At 50.5% G+C, this 24,430-nt stretch overlaps 1 protein-coding gene across 1 annotated transcript in view; it reads left to right on the forward strand.

The window, feature by feature from the left end:
* LOC130871395 (mucin-2-like) overlaps positions 1-24,430 on the forward strand; it is a 45,776-nt gene that overhangs the window by 3,182 nt on the left and 18,164 nt on the right. The window contains exons 2-26 of the mRNA XM_057764733.1: positions 8,321-8,676; positions 8,830-9,108; positions 9,241-10,167; positions 10,384-10,419; positions 10,552-10,953; positions 11,053-11,175; positions 11,341-11,409; positions 11,560-11,682; positions 11,731-11,946; positions 12,265-12,888; positions 13,087-13,122; positions 13,240-13,395; positions 13,549-14,154; positions 14,239-14,328; positions 15,088-15,927; positions 16,012-16,476; positions 16,669-16,842; positions 17,239-17,634; positions 18,679-18,939; positions 20,158-20,898; positions 21,664-21,888; positions 22,381-22,806; positions 22,960-23,118; positions 23,548-23,928; positions 24,148-24,390. Coding sequence (XP_057620716.1) covers positions 8,321-8,676; positions 8,830-9,108; positions 9,241-10,167; positions 10,384-10,419; positions 10,552-10,953; positions 11,053-11,175; positions 11,341-11,409; positions 11,560-11,682; positions 11,731-11,946; positions 12,265-12,888; positions 13,087-13,122; positions 13,240-13,395; positions 13,549-14,154; positions 14,239-14,328; positions 15,088-15,927; positions 16,012-16,476; positions 16,669-16,842; positions 17,239-17,634; positions 18,679-18,939; positions 20,158-20,898; positions 21,664-21,888; positions 22,381-22,806; positions 22,960-23,118; positions 23,548-23,928; positions 24,148-24,390 — 8,354 coding nt within the window. The remainder of the gene's footprint in view (positions 1-8,320; positions 8,677-8,829; positions 9,109-9,240; positions 10,168-10,383; positions 10,420-10,551; positions 10,954-11,052; positions 11,176-11,340; positions 11,410-11,559; positions 11,683-11,730; positions 11,947-12,264; positions 12,889-13,086; positions 13,123-13,239; positions 13,396-13,548; positions 14,155-14,238; positions 14,329-15,087; positions 15,928-16,011; positions 16,477-16,668; positions 16,843-17,238; positions 17,635-18,678; positions 18,940-20,157; positions 20,899-21,663; positions 21,889-22,380; positions 22,807-22,959; positions 23,119-23,547; positions 23,929-24,147; positions 24,391-24,430) is intronic.

Raw genomic sequence — 24,430 nt, forward strand, 5'->3', positions numbered from 1 at the left:
CTACTGTCAAATAAGGTTGCCACAGAAAAACAAAACAAAGCAACAGGGGTCTCCTGGGGTGCTGGGGGCCAGGGCTTCACTTCAAATAACAGAAAAAGAATGAGGGGATTTGGGCAGAAGAGGAAGTGGGCTTGATTCTTCTTCCCCTGTCTCCTCCTCCCTCTTCCTTCTTTCTTTCCTCCCTTGCTCCCTCCCTTTTTTCCTTTTCTTTCTCCTGTGGTGCTGGGGTCCCAACTCAGGGCCTCCTGCTACTTGGGCAAGTATTCTTCCGTTGAGCTGTAGCCCCAGCTCAAGGGCTTTCTTTACAATAGCAATTGCTGGGCCAGTGAGATGGCTCAACAAGAAGAGACGCTTGCTCAAGCCTGATGACCTGGCTTCGGTCCCTGGGTCCCACAAGGTGGGAAGAGGGAACCAACTCCTGAAAGTTGCCCTTTGACTTTCACCCATGCGGCAGCACAGGAGACTACCCCCAAATAAACAAATAAGTCATAAATAGATCAATAAAGATTAAATTAATTGTGGTTAGCCAGCAATAACATTGAGGAGTCAGGCACACGCCTTCAACCTCAGCACTCAGGAGGCAGAGGCAGGTGGATCTCTTTTCGTGGTCAGCCTCGTGTAGCTAGTGGGTTCCAGGACAGCCAGGACTACACAAAGAAACCCAGTCTCAAAAAATAATAATAATAAAGAAAGGACAAGAAAAAAGAAAAAGAAAAAAGAAAAAGAGAGGAAGGAAGGAAGGAAGGAAGGAAGGAAGGAAGGAAGGAAGGAAGGAAGGAAGGAAGGAAGGAAGGAAGGACATAGGGGAGGGGAGCTGGTGGTGGAGAGAGGCAGAAGGGACCCCAGTCGTTCTTGTCATTCATGTCCATGTCTTGTCCCAGCCATATACTTTGTCTGCTTGGTTCTCTCCTACAGCTCTTACCTTCTAAAAATTCTCTTTTAGCCTCAGCCTGAGCAATCTATTTCTCAACAGTTGGTCAAAATTAAAAGTGAAAACCAAACCAAGATAACAACCCTAAAAGCAGAACTAGCTGGTTTGTAACCATTGGGAAGTCTGAGGCAGGAGGACAGCAAATTGGAGGCCAGCCTGGGCTACCTAGTAAGACACTCTCAACAAACAAAAATAGACAGTCCAACCAAAGGAGAATAAAGGCAGGGCTTGTGCCTACCTACATGGTTACCTCTGTGCCTTAAGGGTGAGGACCTGTAGATGAGGAAGAGTATACATGAGTGTGCGTATGTGTGCTTGTGTGCACTTGTGCGCATGCATGTGTATGTGTATGCATGTGTGTGTGCATGTGTGTGTGTGTTTCTGAGCTTGGACCACTTTGCTTATTATTATACCATCCAAGTCTACCCAGTTTCCTGAAATCCCATGAATCTCTTGTTCTTTACAGCTGAGTAATATTGCATGCTGGGCATATGCATATATGTCAACAGCTGTAAGTGTGGGCATTACAAAGTTTGTTTTTACAAGTTCCAACTCTGTTATAGTGTGTGTGTGTGTGTGTGTGTGTGTGTGTGTGTGTGTATGCTGGACAGGTGCAGAAAAATGTCATTGACCATGAAAGCATAAAGCTCCAAGGCTTCAGAATGGCCACTTGGACAAGTACAGATGTTCACTGAGATTCATAGCCCTTGGACCTGGCAGATGTTTGAGTAACTTCCTTAAACTGGCTCTGTGATGTTTTTATTTGTGAGTCTATTATAATAAGGTGACTTCATTAGAAAAAAAACCCAAAACATAACAAAGAAACAAAGCAAAACCAGGCTAGGGAGATAGCTGAGTCAGGGAAGGCAAGCACAGAGACCAAAGTCAGCTTCCAGGGACCCACAGGGAAAAGTCAGGGAGGGGGCTGGAGAGAGCTCAGTGAACAGGAGCACCCACATTGGGAGGCTCACAACCATCTGTAACTCGGGGTGCGAGGGGTTACACTGCCCTCTTCTGGCCTCCCCAGGTACCTGGACACCCTTGGACTCACAGGGTCATGGCTACATACACAGAAAGATAACTTAGAAGAGTACATGCATTTTTAAAAGAGTTCGCTGACTAGACAGTCTAGCCTACTTGGCATGTCAGACCAGTGGGGGTCCCTGTCTCAAAAATAAAAAGGGGGGCATGGCACCTGAGAAATGACAGTCAAGTTTGTCCTCTGGCCTCCACAACAGAGAGAGAGAGAGAGAGAGAGAGAGAGAGAGAGAGAGAGAGAGAGAGAGAATCAATGTGGAAGTCTCTAGAGAAGCCACCTGTAGAGACTGACAGCGTGGTGTGCATCGTGGTTGGTCCTCCTGCACCCCCTCCTCCCGAGCCTGTCCATGGCCTGGCCCACTCTCCTTCCTCCATCATCCCTGTCCCCTTTGCCCCACCAGTTGGCACTTCCTTGTGCATTTCCCGCTACTTAGGAGTCAGCAGTGTCAAGGCTACTGAGGATGGTTCAGGGATGACTGGATGTGAACCCTTGGACTCCTGTATCTGACACAGCTTCCCTGTAGGTGTCAGGCAGGGACACACTGGGTGGTTCTAGAAAAATCTGGTGTGAGCCTGAACCTTTGGTCCATCTCTGCTATAAAATAAAAACAATTAGTTCTGGGAGCCACCTTGTCCTTCTTCGTGGTGCTTTTTCCATTACCCTTGACCTGTCCAGCAGCATCCTCTGAACTGAGAGCCCTCAGTAAGTTCACAGTCCTGAGCTGATGGGTCTGGGGACTCTCACCTGCCCTCAAACTCGCCACATACTCAAGGTTCACCTTGAACTTAATATCCCCTTATCTCCACCTCCCAAGGGCTGGGATGCAGGGAACTGAACTCAGATCGTAAGGTTTGGAGGCAATCACTTTTATGTGATGAGCCATCTTGCTGGCCCCTAATCTGTTTGAGTGAGTATGTCTTTCGGGGAATCTGTTCATTTTGCCTAAGCTGTGAAATGTACTGAAGACAGTTGCTGATGAAATCCCCTTTAATAGTTATACAACATTGTGGATGGAATAGGAACATTGTAGATGCTTTCTTTGTGTGTTTTGTGTTGGGGGGTTGAACTTCTTTAGTGAGTGAGTTTAGAATTATTTTGTATTTGTTATTTGGGGGACATTATTTTTATGTATATTTTGTTCCCTTACTTGTCTTGAATTCAAATTACTTGTGTATTATGTTGTTTAAAGCTGCCCATAAGAATTATCATAACGGATAACTTCTTGCAGTGCAGGAGATTGAACCCTGGGGGCCTTAGCACACTCTTTCCCTGAGGCACACCGCAGCCCCTCACTGGGAGTTCTAAGCAGGTGCTGAGAACCATGCTCCCTCACCCCCATTCTGCTTCCCCAAACCCTTCTAACCTTTATTTTCTGACAGATTCTCATTAAGTTGCCCAGGCTAGCCTCAAACTTATGATCCTCCTGCCTCAGCCTCTTGTTTATTGAGGGTTGGAGTTCCGAGTCACCAGGCCCTGCTGCCATTTCCTATTAGTGAAGCAAAGTCCTCACGTGTCCTTCCTTCAGTGCCCTGTGGGCTGCAGGCTTCTCCAGCCTGGCCCATGGGAGCAGCCCTGTTCCCTGTGTGACAATGAGCATTAGCTCCTGCTCCTCATCTTTTCCTACACCGTCCTCTGCCCTCAAGGACTTTTTTCAAGGTTGCGCACTAACTAGCACTGACCACAGAAGCCAGTGCTCACTTCTGCAGTCTCTATGCATCGCTCTGTCCTAGTCAGGGTTACTATATATCTGTCTGTCCTAGCCGGGGTTACTATGTATCTGTCTATCCTAGTTGGGGTTACCATGTATCTGTCTGTCCTGGTCGGGGTTACTATGTATCTGTCTGTCCTAGCCGGGGTTACTATGTATCTGTCTGTCCTAGTCATGATTTCTCTTGCTGTGATAAAGCCCCATAACCAAAGCAACTTGAGGAGGAAAGGGTTTATTTGGCTTACACTTCCAGATCGCTGTCCCTTGAGGAAGGAAGTCAGGACAGGAACTGAAGCAGGGCAGGAACCTGGAGACAAGAGCTGATGCAGAGGCCAGGGAGGATTCTGCTTACTGGCTTGCACCCCATGGCTTACTCAGACTCATTTCTTATGGAGCTCAGGACCACTAGCCCAGGGATGGCACCACCCGCAATGGGTCAGGCCCTCCCCCAAGAATCACAAATTAAGAAGATGCCCTACAGGCTTGCCTTCATCCTGATCTTGTAGACAGCAGTTCTCAATCTGTGAGCCATGACCCCTTAGGGGGTCAAAAGGCCCTTTCACAGGGTCACCTAAGACCACCAGGAAACACAGATATTTGCATCAAGATTCAAAACAGTAGTAATATTACAGTTATGAAGTAGCAATGACAATTTTGTAGTTGGGGTCACCACAACCTGAGGAACTGTATTAAAGGGTCACAGCATTCTGAAGATTGAGAACCACTGTTATAGAGCCGTTTTCCCGACTGAGGCTTCCTATTTTGCAGTGACTTTAGCTTGTGTCAAGCTCACATAAAACTAACCAGCGCGCACTCTCTGCTCATGAAACTCTGCATCACAAACTCTAGGGGCCACCGTCGCCCGGGGCTACAGCACAGCATCTCCCCAACTCAGGGAGACTCCATGCCTCCACCTGTATTCACCTCTCCTCATTGCTTCCAGAAAATCCTGTCAGGCCAATAAGCTGAGGTGACCGTAGGTTCTCTCCACATCTCCCAGGAACCGTTGTCCTTTTCCATCTGGTACCCAGTATACTGAAACCTCACTTTCAGGGAAGGGGAAGTGAGCAGAGCCGTATAAAGTGCTTGTGACATAAACATGAGAAGCTGAGTTCAATGCCAGCACCCATGGAAAAGCTGTGTGGCTGTGAGCCTCTGTAACCCCCGCCCAAGGATGCAGAGACAGGCAGGGTCCCAGGACTTCCTGGTCAATCAGCCTAGCCAAACAGCGAGGTTCAGGAGACCCTGTCTCAACAAATAAAGTGAATGGCTCCCCCGAGATGACACTGTAAACTCAGCCTCCATGTGCATGTGCACTGCACACATATGTGCGCTTACACACACACACACACACATGCACACACAAGAAAAATTATTTTCCTATCTTTTGCGTTGCTCTGCATGTCTGGGGGTGTCTCAGTACTTTTTCTATTACCGCGCTCTTTGGCTAGTTCCAAGCCCTGTCTGCAGCTCTCCTTGGTGAACTTCCCACAGCTCTGACACCTCCAACATCATGGGGTCTCCAACTCCGTGCAAGCTTTGTCCTCCCAGCTTCACACACTGGCCTCTCCACACACCAGATCTCAGCAGCTTCCCTTAACTTCAGAGGAAGAGTCCCATCCCCTTTACTCTGGCATCCTTCACGACTCGAAACATCATGGCTAAAGCTGTCAAGTTCCGCTGCCTGCTTGGGGTGTAACCTGGCCCGTCTCCTTGAATTATATTTGCATAAGCTTTATTTTGTTGTTGCTCTTTAATTTATTTAGAGAGCCCAGGATACACAGGCATATAAAATAGATCTACAGATCAAACATTAACTCATAGCAAATCATAAAGAAATTTACTCTAAAACAATTATCTGTATGGATAGATAGCTTTACAGTTTACTGAAAGTGAAAGCAAATTTATATACCAATGGGATGGGTGTGCTTGTTTGTTTGATACAATTTAAAAATATGCTAACTTGATACTAGTTTAGTGGAGAAATATTAAATCTTTTCATTCCATAAATAAGAGCCACTATTTTCCCCAAGAATGCAAAGCATTTTTTCTGTGTGCGTTTGTGGGTATGACTATGTGTACCCATGTATGCGTACATGTAGGTGAAAAGGTGCTGGGTTTTTTTCTTGGTTGCTCTCCATCTCTGTCCTCTCTCTCTCTCTCTCTCTCTCTCTCTCTCTCTCTCTCTCTTTCCCTCTCTCTCTCTCTCTCCCCTCTCTCTCTCTGCTTTTTACTGGGCTTTGAACTCAGATCCACCCCTGTTTAATCCCCTGCCTCTGCTGCAATTAAAGGTATAAACCACTACGCCTGGCTTCCACTTCCACCTTAGTTTTGAGACAGTCTCTTGTTGAACCTGGAACTCGCCAATTTGGTTGGATTGGCTGGCAAGCAAGCCCCAGGGATCTGGACTGTGATGACAGGCACACCCCGCTGTGCTCAGCTTTTCCTGTTGGTACTGGAGATTGAACTCAGGTCCTCATGCTTGTGTGGTGTCACTTTTATCACCCGAGACACTTTTACCACCCAAGACAGCTCTCCAAGTTCCAAGAACATAAAACTCCAAACATAGAGTAAAAATGCTACAATGTATAAGATAGACCAGCGGTGAATCGGGGCTGAGGGGTTGCGGCCAGGTTTTTCCCTGGTACATAGACGACAGCGCGTCCAGCACAGGAAGGTCTGCGTTCACATCCAAGGCTTCAGTGCAGTCACGAGATGCAGCACAGGAGTGAGTCGCCACAAATATTTCAGGGTTCTTACAGTTTGGGTTTTGAGTAGAGATTTAGTCGTTGCTTATTTAGAACCACGCAGTCAATTTTGGATGACCCATAAATTAAGACTTTGTTCTAGGTGGACTTCGGTGGTGAACAAGCTCCGTGGTTAATTCCTGACTCACTGGTCCCAGGGGTTAACATTTTATGGAGCAGGAAGTAAGAGCTCAGAGGTAGTGAAGCAGGGAGGACTCAGAAAAGAAAGGAGGTTGGTGATTCAGGGAGACCAACAGCCCTGTCTCTCTTTCAGAGATTGCCGGAACCAGAGGTGTGTGGGACGGAGGAGGATGCAGCCCCCAAGAAGACAGCCAGACAACTCGGTGCCAGACAATGATGGCCGACCGCGCAGGTATCTTAGTTTCCTTTCTGTTGCTGTGATAAACACCACAGCCAACAGCAACTTGGGGAGGAAATGATTTATTAGGCTTACACTTCCAGTCATCTGTCTGAGTTACTTATAAAGAAAGAATTTAATATGTAGCTCTTGGATCCAGATGGTTAGAATCCATGCCTGTCATCGCAGGGAGCATGGCAGAGGCAGGCAGACATGGCACTGGAGCAGTAGCTGAGAGGTCACATCTTGAGACATAGCCACACGGCAGAGGGACAGTCTCTGGGATGGGTGTGTGTCTTTGGAAACCTCAAAGCCCACCCCCAGTGACACACCTCTGCCAACAAGGCCACACCTCTGGATCCTTCCCAAACAGTTCCACTGACTGTGACCACCACTGAGAACAAGTCTTCAAACATGGAGATGGGGCCCTGCATTCAAACATAGTCACCTGGGGAAGCTGAAGCAGCAATAAGGAAGCAGGGGGTCTGGAGGAGAGCGGCTCCATCAGATTCCTGATGCTACCCAGGATCACACTCCTAAGGAACATTTTCTTTAATCACAACACTTGGAAGACCAAAGCAGGTGGATTTCTGTGAGTTCCAGTCCAACCAGAGTTACTTAGTAAGACCCTGTCTCAATTTAAAAAAAAAAAAAAGGAAAAAAAGGAAAAAGGGTAAAGAGGGAAGAAAGGGCCACACACTTGCCTACCACATACAATCTGATAGAGGCATTTTCCCTATCAAAGTTTCTTCTCCCAAACAATTCTAACGTAACAACTTGACAAAAAATGAACCAGGAACACAGAAGTGGCAAGGCCAATGCATAGACATGGGGAAGGAGTCCCATGCTGCAAAACAGGGAATAACCGAGACAGGATCAAAAGAGATCTCAGCTTATGGACTATAAATGCTGGGCCCATGAGAGCAGAAAGGACAGAGGAGGCAATGGAAAGAGAAACAGCCATGGAGGGAGGAAGGGACAGGGTGAGAGGGGAGACTATGGAGGTTTGCAGCCAGGAAAACAACCAAAGATTAATTGGTGGGACCCAAGAGAAAAAGACAGGGCAACCTCTGCCAAGGGGTCCTCAAATTTCAAGAAAAAGGTCAGGCATATAAAACAACATTGCCACAAAATATCAGGTGAACAGGCAGAGGAAAAAGAACATTGCTGTGGAAAATGAGAATTCACATATTAAACATAAGGACGTGACAATAACAGAAAAAAGGCCTTATTTTTACAAAAAGAGAAGTTCAGTGATGGAGACTGGGACAGCGGAGAGGCAGGGATTGAAACAAAAACCACACAGATATGAGACAAACATATGAATCCTGTGAATGACAAGAAAAATAGTGACATGAAAGAAACTAACAGATGAAAAATGAAAAGAAAGTAAACCTCACAAACACACAGTGACACAAACACCTGTGCAGGGGAAACACACACAGGAACAGGAGAATTCATAGATAAGAGAAAACAGCTCAACATCTGCTCCTGTACAGTAAACATTGCACTAAGGACTGTGGGATTCACATTGCAGAGACGAAACATCGGGTAAAGAGGAGCGCTAGGAACATCAGTGTCACCCCCACTGCTGACATCACCGCCACTCCTGACATAAGCACCACGGATGTCACCACCACTTCTGAGATCACAACTAAGATCACCACCATTCCTGATGTGACCACCACCCCTGATATCACTACCACTGAGATCACCACTACTTCTGACGTCAGCACCACTGAGATCACCACAACTCATGACATCACTACCACTACTAAAATCACCACCACTGATATCACCACCAATCCTGTTGTCACCACCACGGAGATCACCACCATTCCTGAGATCACCACCATTCCTGAGATTTCCACCACTGAGATCACGAGCACTACTGTTTTCACCACCACTGAGATCACCACCACTGAGATCACCACCACTCCTGAGATCACAACCTCTCCTGAAAATTCCACCACTCCTGATGTCACCACCACTGAGATCACCACCACTCCTGAGATCATCACCACTCCTGATGTCACCACCACTGAGATCATTACAAATCCTGGGATCACCACCACTGAGATCACCACCACTCCTGAGATCACTACGACCACTGAGATCACTATTACTCCTGAGTTCACCACCACTGAGATCACCACCACTCCTGAGGTCACCACCACTCCTGAGATCACCACCACTCCTGACGTCACCACCACTCCTGAGATCACCAGCACTCCTGAGATCACCACCACTCCAGATGTCACCACCACTGTGATCACCACCACTCCTGAGATCACCACCAGTCCTGACGTCACCACAACTCCTGATGTCACCACCACTGTGATCACCACCACTCCTGATGTCACCACCACTGTGATCACCACAACTCCTGAGATCACCATCACTCCTGACATCACCACCACTGAGATCACAACCACTCCTGATGACACCACCACAGAGATCACCACCACCACTGAGATCACCACCACTACTGAGATCACCACCACTCCTGATGTCACCACCACTGTGATCACCATCACTCCTGATGTCACCACCACAGAGATCACCACCACCACTGAGATCACAACCACTCCTGACATCACCACCACTAAGATCACTACCACTCCTGAGTTCACCACCACTGAGATCACCACCACTCCTGACATCACCACCACTCCGGAGATCACCACCACTCCTGAGATCACCACCACTTCTGATGTCACCACCACTGAGGTCATCACCACCACTGAGATCACCACCACCCCTGAGATCACGACCACTCCTGATGTCACCACCACTGTGATCACCACCACTCCTGATGTCACCACCACAGAGATCACCACCACTGCCGAGATCACCACCACTCCTGAGATCACTACGACCACTGAGATCACTACCACTCCTGACATCACCACCACTCCTGAGATCACTATGACCACTAAGATCACTACCACTCCTGACATCACCACCACTCCTGATATCAACACCACTCCTGAGATCACCATCACTGTGATCACCACAACTCCTGAGATCACCACTACTCCTGATGTCACCACCACTGTGATCCCCACCACTCCTGACATTACCACCACTCCTGACATCACTACCACTGAGATCACCACCACTCCTGAGTTCACCACCTCTGAGATCACCACCACTCCTGACGTCACCACCACTCCTGAGATCACCACCACTCCTGAGATCACCACCACTCCTGAGATCACCACCACTGAGATCACCACCACACCCGAGATCACCACCACTCCTGATGTCACCACCACTGTGATCACCACCACTCCTGAGATCACCACCACTGAGATCACCCCAACTCCTGATTTCACCACCACTCCTGAGATCACCACCACTGAGATCACCACCACTCCTGATGTCACCACCACTGTGATCACCACCACTCCTGATGTCACCACCACTGAGGTCACCACCACTCCAGATGTCACCACCACTGAGATCACCACCACTCCTGACGTCACCACCACTGTGATCACCACAACTCCTGAGATCACCATCACTCCTGACATCACCACCACTGAGATCACAACCACTCCTGATGACACCACCACAGAGATCACCACCACCACTGAGATCACCACCACTACTGAGATCACCACCACTCCTGATGTCACCACCACTGTGATCACCATCACTCCTGATGTCACCACCACAGAGATCACCACCACCACTGAGATCACAACCACTCCTGACATCACCACCACTAAGATCACTACCACTCCTGAGTTCACCACCACTGAGATCACCACCACTCCTGACATCACCACCACTCCGGAGATCACCACCACTCCTGAGATCACCACCACTTCTGATGTCACCACCACTGAGGTCATCACCACCACTGAGATCACCACCACCCCTGAGATCACGACCACTCCTGATGTCACCACCACTGTGATCACCACCACTCCTGATGTCACCACCACAGAGATCACCACCACTGCCGAGATCACCACCACTCCTGAGATCACTACGACCACTGAGATCACTACCACTCCTGACATCACCACCACTCCTGAGATCACTATGACCACTAAGATCACTACCACTCCTGACATCACCACCACTCCTGATATCAACACCACTCCTGAGATCACCATCACTGTGATCACCACAACTCCTGAGATCACCACTACTCCTGATGTCACCACCACTGTGATCCCCACCACTCCTGACATTACCACCACTCCTGACATCACTACCACTGAGATCACCACCACTCCTGAGTTCACCACCTCTGAGATCACCACCACTCCTGACGTCACCACCACTCCTGAGATCACCACCACTCCTGAGATCACCACCACTCCTGAGATCACCACCACTGAGATCACCACCACACCCGAGATCACCACCACTCCTGATGTCACCACCACTGTGATCACCACCACTCCTGAGATCACCACCACTGAGATCACCCCAACTCCTGATTTCACCACCACTCCTGAGATCACCACCACTGAGATCACCACCACTCCTGATGTCACCACCACTGTGATCACCACCACTCCTGATGTCACCACCACTGAGGTCACCACCACTCCAGATGTCACCACCACTGAGATCACCACCACTCCTGACGTCACCACCACTCCTGATGTGACCACCACTGAGATCACCACCACACCCAAGATCACTACCACTCCTGAGATCACCACCACTGTGATCATCACAACTCCTGAGATCACCACCACTCCTGACCTCACCACCACTGAGATCACCACCACTCCTGACATCACCACAACTGAGATCACCACCACTCCTGATGTCACCACCACTGAGATCACCACCACTCCTGAGATCACCACCACTCCTGAGATCACCACCACTCCTGAGATCACCACGACTTCTGAGATTATCACCACTCCTGATGTCACCACCACTGAGATCACCACCACTCTTGATGTCACCACCTATGAGATCACCACCACTCCTGACATCACCACCACCACTCCTGGGATCACCACCACCTCTGATGTCACCACCACTCCTGAGATCACCACCACTCCTGACGTCACCACCACTCCTGAGATCACCAGCACTCCTGAGATCACCACCACTCCAGATGTCACCACCACTGTGATCACCACCACTCCTGAGATCACCACCAGTCCTGACGTCACCACAACTCCTGATGTCACCACCACTGTGATCACCACCACTCCTGATGTCACCACCACTGTGATCACCACAACTCCTGAGATCACCATCACTCCTGACATCACCACCACTGAGATCACAACCACTCCTGATGACACCACCACAGAGATCACCACCACCACTGAGATCACCACCACTACTGAGATCACCACCACTCCTGATGTCACCACCACTGTGATCACCATCACTCCTGATGTCACCACCACAGAGATCACCACCACCACTGAGATCACAACCACTCCTGACATCACCACCACTAAGATCACTACCACTCCTGAGTTCACCACCACTGAGATCACCACCACTCCTGACATCACCACCACTCCGGAGATCACCACCACTCCTGAGATCACCACCACTTCTGATGTCACCACCACTGAGGTCATCACCACCACTGAGATCACCACCACCCCTGAGATCACGACCACTCCTGATGTCACCACCACTGTGATCACCACCACTCCTGATGTCACCACCACAGAGATCACCACCACTGCCGAGATCACCACCACTCCTGAGATCACTACGACCACTGAGATCACTACCACTCCTGACATCACCACCACTCCTGAGATCACTATGACCACTAAGATCACTACCACTCCTGACATCACCACCACTCCTGATATCAACACCACTCCTGAGATCACCATCACTGTGATCACCACAACTCCTGAGATCACCACTACTCCTGATGTCACCACCACTGTGATCCCCACCACTCCTGACATTACCACCACTCCTGACATCACTACCACTGAGATCACCACCACTCCTGAGTTCACCACCTCTGAGATCACCACCACTCCTGACGTCACCACCACTCCTGAGATCACCACCACTCCTGAGATCACCACCACTCCTGAGATCACCACCACTGAGATCACCACCACACCCGAGATCACCACCACTCCTGATGTCACCACCACTGTGATCACCACCACTCCTGAGATCACCACCACTGAGATCACCCCAACTCCTGATTTCACCACCACTCCTGAGATCACCACCACTGAGATCACCACCACTCCTGATGTCACCACCACTGTGATCACCACCACTCCTGATGTCACCACCACTGAGGTCACCACCACTCCAGATGTCACCACCACTGAGATCACCACCACTCCTGACGTCACCACCACTCCTGATGTGACCACCACTGAGATCACCACCACACCCAAGATCACTACCACTCCTGAGATCACCACCACTGTGATCATCACAACTCCTGAGATCACCACCACTCCTGACCTCACCACCACTGAGATCACCACCACTCCTGACATCACCACAACTGAGATCACCACCACTCCTGATGTCACCACCACTGAGATCACCACCACTCCTGAGATCACCACCACTCCTGAGATCACCACCACTCCTGAGATCACCACGACTTCTGAGATTATCACCACTCCTGATGTCACCACCACTGAGATCACCACCACTCTTGATGTCACCACCTATGAGATCACCACCACTCCTGACATCACCACCACCACTCCTGGGATCACCACCACCTCTGATGTCACCACCACTCCTGAGATCACCACGACTCTTGTCACCACCACTGAGATCACTACGACTCCTGACATCACCACCAATCCTGATGTCACCACCACTCCTGATGTCATAACCACTGAGATCACCACTACTCCTGAGATCACCACCACCCCTGAGATCACTACGACCACTGAGATCACCACCACTCCTGATTTCACCACTACTGAGATCACCACCACTCCTGAGATCACTACGACCACTGAGATCACCACTACTGAGATCACCACCACCACCACTGAGATCACCACCACTCCAGACATCACCACCACTGAGATCACCACCACTACTGATGTCACTACTACTCCTGAGATCACCACCACCACTCCTGAGATCACCACCACCACTCCTGACATCACCACCACTCCTGACATCACCACCACCACTTCTGAGATCACCACCACTTCTGAGATTATCACCACTCCTGATGTCACCACCACTCCTGATGTCACTACAACTCCTGACATCACCACCACTCCTGTCATCACCACCACTGAGATCACCACCACTCCTGATGTCACCACCACTGAGATCACCACCACTACTGAGATCACCACCACTTCTGATGTCACTACAACTCCTGAGATCACCACCACTCCTGATGTCACCACCACTCCTGATGTCACTACAACTCCTGACATCACCACCACTCCTGTCATCACCACCACTGAGATCACCACCACTCCTGATGTCACCACCACTGAGATCACCACCACTACTGAGATCACCACCACTTCTGATGTCACTACAACTCCTGAGATCACCACCACTCCTGATGTCACCACCACTCCTGATGTCACTACAACTCCTGACATCACCACCACTCCTGTCATCACCACCACTGAGATCACCACCACTCCTGACGTCACCACCACTGAAATCACTACCACCCCAGAGATCACCACCACTCCTGACATCACGACTGAGATCACCACCACTGAGATCACCACCACCCCTGAGATTACTACGACCACTGAGATCACCACTACTGAGATCACCACCACCACTGAGATCACCACCACTCCTGACATCACCACCACTGAGATCACTACCATCCCTGAGTTCACCACCATTCCTGACATCACCACCACTGAGTTCACTGCCATTCCTGAGATCACCACCACTCTTGATGTCACCACCACTGATATCATCACCACTCCTGAGGTCACTACGACTCCAGAGATCACCACCACTGAGATCACCACCACTGAGATCACCACTCATGAGATCACCACCACTCCTGAGATCACCACCAAATCTGATGTCACTACAACTCCTGAGATCACCACCACCACTCCTGACATCACCACCACTCCTGATGTCACCACCATTCCTGAGATCACCACCACTGAGATCATCACCACTCCTGACATCACCACCACTGAGATCACCACCACCCCTGAGATCACTACGACCACTGAGATCACCACTACTGACATCACCACCACTGAGATCACCACCACTTCTGAGATTATCACCACTCCTGATGTCACCACCACTGAAATCACTACCACCCCTGAGATCACCACCACTCCTGACATCACTACCACTGAGATCACCACCACTCCTGAGATCACCACTACACCTGAGATCACTACGACCACTGAGATCACCACTACTGAGATCACCACCACTCCTGATGTCACCACCACTGAGATCACCACGACCACTGAGATCACCACCACTCCTGACATCACCACCACTGAGATCACCACCACCCCTGATGTCACCACCACTGAGATCACCACCACTCCTGAGATCACCACCACTCCTGATGTCACCACCATTCCTGAGATCACCACCACTGAGATCACTACCACCCCTGAGATCACCACCACGACTTATGTCACCACCACTGAGATCACCACTACCACTGAGATCACCACCACTCCTGATGTCACTACTACTCCTGAGATCACCACCACCCCTGATGTCACCACCACTGAGATCACCACCACTCCTGAGATCACCACCACTCCTGATGTCACCACCATTCCTGAGATCACCACCACTGAGATCACTACCACCCCTGAGATCACCACCACGACTTATGTCACCACCACTGAGATCACCACCACTCCTGAGATCACCACCACTCCTGACATTACCACCACTGAGATCACCACCACTCCTCTTGTCACCACCACTGAGATCAGTACGACTCCTGAGATCACCACTCCTGACATCACTACCACTCCTGAGATCACCACCACTTCTGATGTCACTACAATTCCTGATGTCACTACAACTCCTGACATCACCACCACTCCTGTCATCACCACCACTGAGATCATCACCACTCCTGAGATCACCACCACTGAGATCACCACCACTTCTGATGTCACTACAACTCCTGAGATCACCACCACTCCTGATGTCACCACCACTCCTGATGTCACTACAACTCCTGACATCACCACCACTCCTGTCATCACCACCACTGAGATCACCACCACTCCTAATGTCACCACCACTGAGATCACCACCACTACTGAGATCACCACCACTTCTGATGTCACTACAACTCCTGAGATCACCACCACTCCAGATGTCACCACCACTCCTGATGTCACTACAACTCCTGACATCACCACCACTCCTGTCATCACCACCACTCCTGTCATCACCACCACTCCTGACGTCACCACCACTGAAATCACTACCACCCCAGAGATCACCACCACTCCTGACATCACTACGACTGAGATCACCACCACTGAGATCACCACCACCCCTGAGATTACTACGACCACTGAGATCACCACTACTGAGATCACCACCACTTCTGATGTCACCACCACTGAGATCACCACCACCACTGAGATCACCGCCACTCCTGACATCACCACCACTGAGATCACCACCACCACTGAGATCACCACCACTCCTGACATCACCACCACTGAGATCAACACCACTCCTGAGATTATCACCACTCCTGATGTCATCACCATTCCTGAGATCACCACTACTGAGATCATCACCACTCCTGAGATCACTACCACTCCTGACATCACCACCACTGAGATCACCATCATTCCTGACATAACCACCACCACTCCTGATGTCACTACAACTCCTGACATCACCACCACTCCCGATGTCACCACCATTCCTGAGATCGCCACCACTGAGATCACTACCACGCCTGAGATCACCACTACTTCTGATGTCACCACTCCTGATATCACCACCACCGAGATCACCACCACTTCTGAGATCACCACCACATCTGATGTCACCACAACTCCTGAGATCACCACCACTCCTGATGTCACTACAACTCCTGACATCACCACCACTCCTGATGTCACCACCACTGAGATCACCACCACTCCTGATGTCACTACTACTCCTGAGATCACCACTACCACTCCTGAGATCACCACCACTCCTGACATCACCACCACCGAGATCACCACCACTCCTGATGTCACCACCACTGAGATCACCACCAATGAGATCACCACCACTCCTGTCATCACCACCACTGAGATCACCACCACTCCTGTCATCACCACCACTGAGATCACCACCACTCCTGATGTCACTACTACTCCTGAGATCACCACCACCACTCCTGAGATCACCACCACCACTCCTGACATCACCACCACTGAGATTACCACCACTCCTCTTGTCACCACCACTGAGATCACTATGACTCCTGAGATCACCACTCCTGACATCACTACCACTCATGAGATCACCACCACTTCTGATGTCACTACAACTCCTGATGTTACTACAACTCCTGACATCACCACCACTCCTGTCATCACCACCACTGAGATCTCCACTACTCCTGATGTCACCACCACTGAGATCACCACCACTACTGAGATCACCACCACTTCTGATGTCACCACCATTCCTGATGTCACTACAACTTCTGACATCACCACCACTCCTGTCATCACCACCACTGAGATCACCACCACTCCTGACGTCACCACCACTGAAATCACTACCACCACTGAGATCACCACCACTCCTGACATCACTACCACTGAGATCACCACCACTCCTGAGATCACCACTACCCCTGAGATCACTACGACCACTGAGATCACCACTACTGAGATCACCACCACTCCTGATGTCACCACTACTGAGATCACCACAACCACTGAGATCACCACCACTCCTGACATCACCACCACTGAGATCACCACCACCCCTGATGGCACCACCACTGAGATCACCACTCCTGAGATTACCACCATTCCTTATGTCACCACCATTCCTGAGATAACCACCACTGAGATCATCACCACTCCTGACATCACCACCACTGAGATCACCACCACCCCTGATGTCACCACCACTGAGATCACCACTCCTGAGATTACCACCATTCCTTATGTCACCACCATTCCTGAGATAACCACCACTGAGATCATCACCACTCCTGACATCACCACCACTGAGTTCACTACCATTCCTGAGATTACCACCACTCTTGATGTTACCACCACTGAGATCATCAGCACTCCTGAGATCACTATGATTCCGGAGATCACCACTACTGAGATCACCACCACTGAGATCACCACCACTGAGATCATCACCACTCCTGAGATCACTACCACTCCTGACATCACCACCACTGAGATCACCACCACTCCTGACATTACCACCACCACTCCTGATGCCACTACGACTCCTGAGATCACCACCACTCCTGTCGTCACCACCACTGAGATCACTACCACCCCTGAGATCACCACCACTCCTGAGATCACCACCACTCCTGAGATCACTACGACCACTGAGATCACCACTACTGAGATCACCACCACTCCTGATGTCACCACCACTGAGATCACCACAACTCCTGACATCACCACCACTGAGATCACCACCACTCCTGACATCACCACCACTGAGATCGCCACCACTTCTGAGATTATCACCACTCCTGATGTCACCACCACTGAGATCACTACCATCCCTGAGATCACCACCACTCCTGACATCACCACCACTGAGATCACCACCACTCCTGACATCACCACCACTCCTGACATCACTACCCCTGAGATCACCACCACTCCTGAGATCAACACCAGTCCTGAGATCACTACGACCATTGAGATCACCACCACTGAGATCACCACCACTCCTGACGTCACCACCACTGAGATCACTACCACCCCTGAGATCACCACCACATCTGATGTCACCACAACTCCTGAGATCACCACCACTCCTGACATCACCACCACCGAGATTACCACCACTTCTGAGATCACCACCGCATCTGATGTCACCACAACTCCTGAGATCACCACCACTCCTGATGTCACCACCACTCCTGACATCACTACCATTGAAATCACCACCTCTCGTGATGTCACCACCACTGAGATCACCACCACCACTGAGATCACCACCACTCCTGATGTCACTACTACTCCAGAGATCACCACCACTGAGATCACCACCACTGAGATCACCACCACTCCTGGTGTCACCACCACTGAGATCACTATGACTCCTGAGATCACCACTCCTGACATCACTACCACTCCTGACATCACCGCCACTCCTGTCGTCACCACCACTGAGATCACCACCACTCCTGTCATCACCACCACTGAGATCACCACCACTCCTGACATCACCACCACCACTCCTGAGATCACCACCACTCCTCTTGTCACCACCACTGAGATCACTACGACTCCTGAGATCACCACTCCTGACATCACCACCACTTCTGATGTCACTACAACTCCTGAGATCACCACCACTCCTGATGTCACCACAACTCCTGACATCACCACCACTCCTGTCATCACCACCACTGAGATCACCACGACCACTGAGATCACCACCACTCCTGACATCACCACCACTGAGATCACCACCACCCCTGATGTCACCACCACTGAGATCACCACTCCTGAGATTACCACCATTCCTGATGTCACCACCATTCCTGAGATCACCACCACTGAGATCATCACCACTCCTGACATCACCACCACTGAGTTCACTACCATTCCTGAGATTACCACCACTCTTGATGTTACCACCACTGAGATCATCAGCACTCCTGAGATCACTATGACTCCGGAGATCACCACTACTGAGATCACCACCACTGAGATCACCACCACTGAGATCACCACCACTCCTGAGATCACTACCACTCCTGACATCACCACCACTGAGATCACCACCACTTCTGATGTCACTACAACTCCTGAAATCACCACCACTCCTGTCGTCACCACCACTGAGATCACTACCACCCCTGAGATCACCACCACTCCTGAGATCACCACCACTCCTGAGATCACTACGACCACTGAGATCACCACTACTGAGATCACCACCACTCCTGATGTCACCACCACTGAGATCACCACCACTCCTGACATCACCACCACTAAGATCACCACCACTTCTGAGATTATCACCACTCCTGATGTCACCACCACTGAGATCACTACCATCCCTGAGATCACCACCACTCCTGACATCACCACCACTGAGATCACCACCACTCCTGACATCACCACCACTCCTGACATCACTACCCCTGAGATTACCACCACTCCTGAGATCACCACCAGTCCTGAGATCACTACAACCACTGAGATCACCACCACTGAGATCACTACCACCCCTGAGATCACCACCACATCTGATGTCACCACAACTCCTGAGATCACCACCACTCCTGACATCACCACCACCGAGATTACCACCACTTCTGAGATCACCACCACATCTGATGTCACCACAACTCCTGAGATCACCACCACTCCTGATGTCACCACCACTCCTGACATCACCACCATTGAAATCACCACCTCTCGTGATGTCACCACCACTGAGATCACCACCACCACTGAGATCACCACCACTCCTGATGTCACTACTACTCCAGAGATCACCACCACTGAGATCACCACCACTCCTGGTGTCACCACCACTGAGATCACTATGACTCCTGAGATCACCACTCCTGACATCACTACCACTCCTGAGATCACCACCACTCCTGTCGTCACCACCACTGAGATCACCACCACTCCTGATGTCACTACTACTCCTGAGATCACCACCACCACTCCTGAGATCACCACCACTCCTGACATCACCACCACTGAGATCACCACCACTCCTCTTGTCACCACCACTGAGATCACTACGACTCCTGAGATCACCACTCCTGACATCACTACCACTCCTGAGATCACCACCACTTCTGATGTCACTACAACTCCTGATGTCACTACAACTCCTGACATCACCACCACTCCTGTCATCACCACCACTGAGATCTCCACCACTCCTGATGTCACCACCATTCCTGATATCACCACCACTGATATCACCACCACTCCTGATGTCACTACAACTCCTGACATCACCACCACCTCTCCTGAGATCACTACCTCTCCTGACATCACCACCACTCCTGTCATCACCACCACTGAGATCATCACCACTCCTGACGTCACCACCACTGAGATCACTACCACCCCTGAGATTACCACCACTCCTGAGATCACTACGACCACTGAGATCACCACCACTCCTGACGTCACCACCACTGAGATCACCACGACCACTGAGATCACCACCACTCCTGACATCACCACCACTGAGATCACCACCACCCCTGATGTCACCACCACTGAGATCACCACTCCTGATATTACCACCATTCCTGATGTCACCACCATTCCTGAGATCACCACCACTGAGATCATCACTACTCCTGAGATCACTACCACTCCTGACATCACCACCACTGAGATCACCACCACTCCTGACATCACCACCACTGAGATCACCACCACTCCTGTCATCACCACCACTGAGATCACCACCACTTCTGAGATTATCACCACTCCTGAGATCACTACGAACACTGAGATCACCACTACTGAGATCACCACCACTCCTGATGTCACCACCACTGAGATCACCACCACTCCTGATATCACCACCACTGAGATCACCACCACTTCTGAGATCACCACCACCCCTGAGATCACTACGACCACTGAGATCACCACTACTGAGATCACCACCACTCCTGACATCACCACCACTGAGATCACCACCACTTCTGAGATTATCACCACTCCTGATGTCACCACCACTGAGATCACCACCACTCCTGACATCACCACCACTCCTGACATCACTACCCCTGAGATCACCACCACTCCTGAGATCACCACCAGTCCTGAGATCACTACGACCACTGAGATCACCACCACTGAGATCAACACCACTTCTGATGTCACCACCACTGAGATCACAACCACCCCTGAGATCACCACCACATCTGATGTCACCACAACTCCTGAGATCACCACCACTCCTGATGTCACAACCACTCCTGACATCACCACCACTGAAATCACCACCTCTCGTGATGTCACCAACACTGAGATCACCACCAACACTGAGATCACCACCACTCCTGATGTCACTACTACTCCTGAGATCACCACCACCACTCCAGAGATCACCATCACTGAGATCACCACCACTGAGATCACCACCACTCCTGGTGTCACCACCATTGAGATCACTATGACTCCTGACATCACCACTCCTGACATCACTACCACTCCTGAGATCACCACCACTCCTGTCGTCACCACCACTGAGATCACCACCACTCCTGTCATCACCACCACTGAGATCACCACCACTTCTGATGTCACTACAACTCCTGATGTTACTACAACTCCTGACATCACCACCACTCCTGTCATCACCACCACTGAGATCTCCACCACTCCTGATGTCACCACCATTCCTGATATCACCACCACTGAGATCATCACCACTCCTGAGATCACCACTACTGAGATCACCACCACTTCTGATGTCACTACAACTCCTGAGATCACCACCACTCCTGATGTCACCACCACTCCTGATGTCAGTACAACTCCTGACATCACCACCACTCCTGTCATCACCACCACTGAGATCACCACCACTCCTGATGTGACCACCACTGAGATCACCACCACTTCTGATGTCACTACTACTCCTGAGATCATCACCACCACTCCTGAGATCACCACCACTCCTGATGTCACCACCACTCCTGATGTCAGTACAACTCCTGACATCACCACCACTCCTGTCATCACCACCACTGAGATCACCACCACTCCTGATGTGACCACCACTGAGATCACCACCACTTCTGATGTCACTACTACTCCTGAGATCACCACCACCACTCCTGAGATCACCACCTCTCCTGATGTCACTACCACTCCTGATGTCACCACCACTCCTGTTGTCACTACAACTCCTGACATCACCACCACTCCTGTCATCACCACCACTGAGATCACCACCACTCCTGACGTCACCACCACTGAGATCACCACCACTTCTGAGATCATCAACACTCCTGACGTCACCACCACTGAGATCACTACCACCCCTGAGATCACCACCACATCTGATGTCACCACAACTCCTGAGATCACCACCACTCCTGACATCACCACCACCGAGATTACCACCACTTCTGAGATCACCACCACATCTGATGTCACCACAACTCCTGAGATCACCACCAGTCCTGATGTCACCACCACTCCTGACATCACCACCACTGAAATCACCACCTCTCGTGATGTCACCACCACTGAGATCACCACCACCACTGAGATCACCACCACTCCTGATGTCACTACTACTCCTGAGATCACCACCACCACTCCAGAGATCTCCACCACTGAGATCACCACCACTCCTGGTGTCACCACCACTGAGATCACTATGACTCCTGAGATCACCACTCCTGACATCACTACCACCACTGAGATCACCACCACTCCTGTCATCACCACCACTGAGATCACCACCACTCCTGATGTCACTACTACTCCTGAGATCACCACCACCACTCCTGACATCACCACCACTGAGATCACCACCACTCCTCTTGTCACCACCACTGAGATCACTACGACTCCTGAGATCACCACTCCTGACATCACTACCACTCCTGAGATCACCACCACGTCTGATGTCACTAAAATTCCTGATGTTACTACAACTCCTGACATCACCACCACTCCTGTCATCACCACCACTGAGATCTCCACCACTCCTGACGTCACCACCATTCCTGATATCACCACCACTGAGATCATCACCACTCCTGAGATCACCACTACTGAGATCACCACCACTTCTGATGTCACTACAACTCCTGAGATCACCACCACTCCTGATGTCACCACCACTCCTGATGTCAGTACAACTCCTGACATCACCACCACTCCTGATGTCACAACCACTCCTGACATCACCACCACTGAAATCACCACCTCTCGTGATGTCACCACCACTGAGATCACCACCAACACTGAGATCACCACCACTCCTGATGTCACTACTACTCCTGAGATCACCACCACCACTCCAGAGATCACCATCACTGAGATCACCACCACTGAGATCACCACCACTCCTGGTGTCACCACCATTGAGATCACTATGACTCCTGACATCACCACTCCTGACATCACTACCACTCCTGAGATCACCACCACTCCTGTCGTCACCACCACTGAGATCACCACCACTCCTGTCATCACCACCACTGAGATCACCACCACTTCTGATGTCACTACAACTCCTGATGTTACTACAACTCCTGACATCACCACCACTCCTGTCATCACCACCACTGAGATCTCCACCACTCCTGATGTCACCACCATTCCTGATATCACCACCACTGAGATCATCACCACTCCTGAGATCACCACTACTGAGATCACCACCACTTCTGATGTCACTACAACTCCTGAGATCACCACCACTCCTGATGTCACCACCACTCCTGATGTCAGTACAACTCCTGACATCACCACCACTCCTGTCATCA

Source organism: Chionomys nivalis, chromosome 3 (genome assembly GCF_950005125.1).
Source record: "Chionomys nivalis chromosome 3, mChiNiv1.1, whole genome shotgun sequence".
Classification (NCBI taxonomy): Eukaryota; Metazoa; Chordata; class Mammalia; order Rodentia; family Cricetidae; genus Chionomys; species Chionomys nivalis.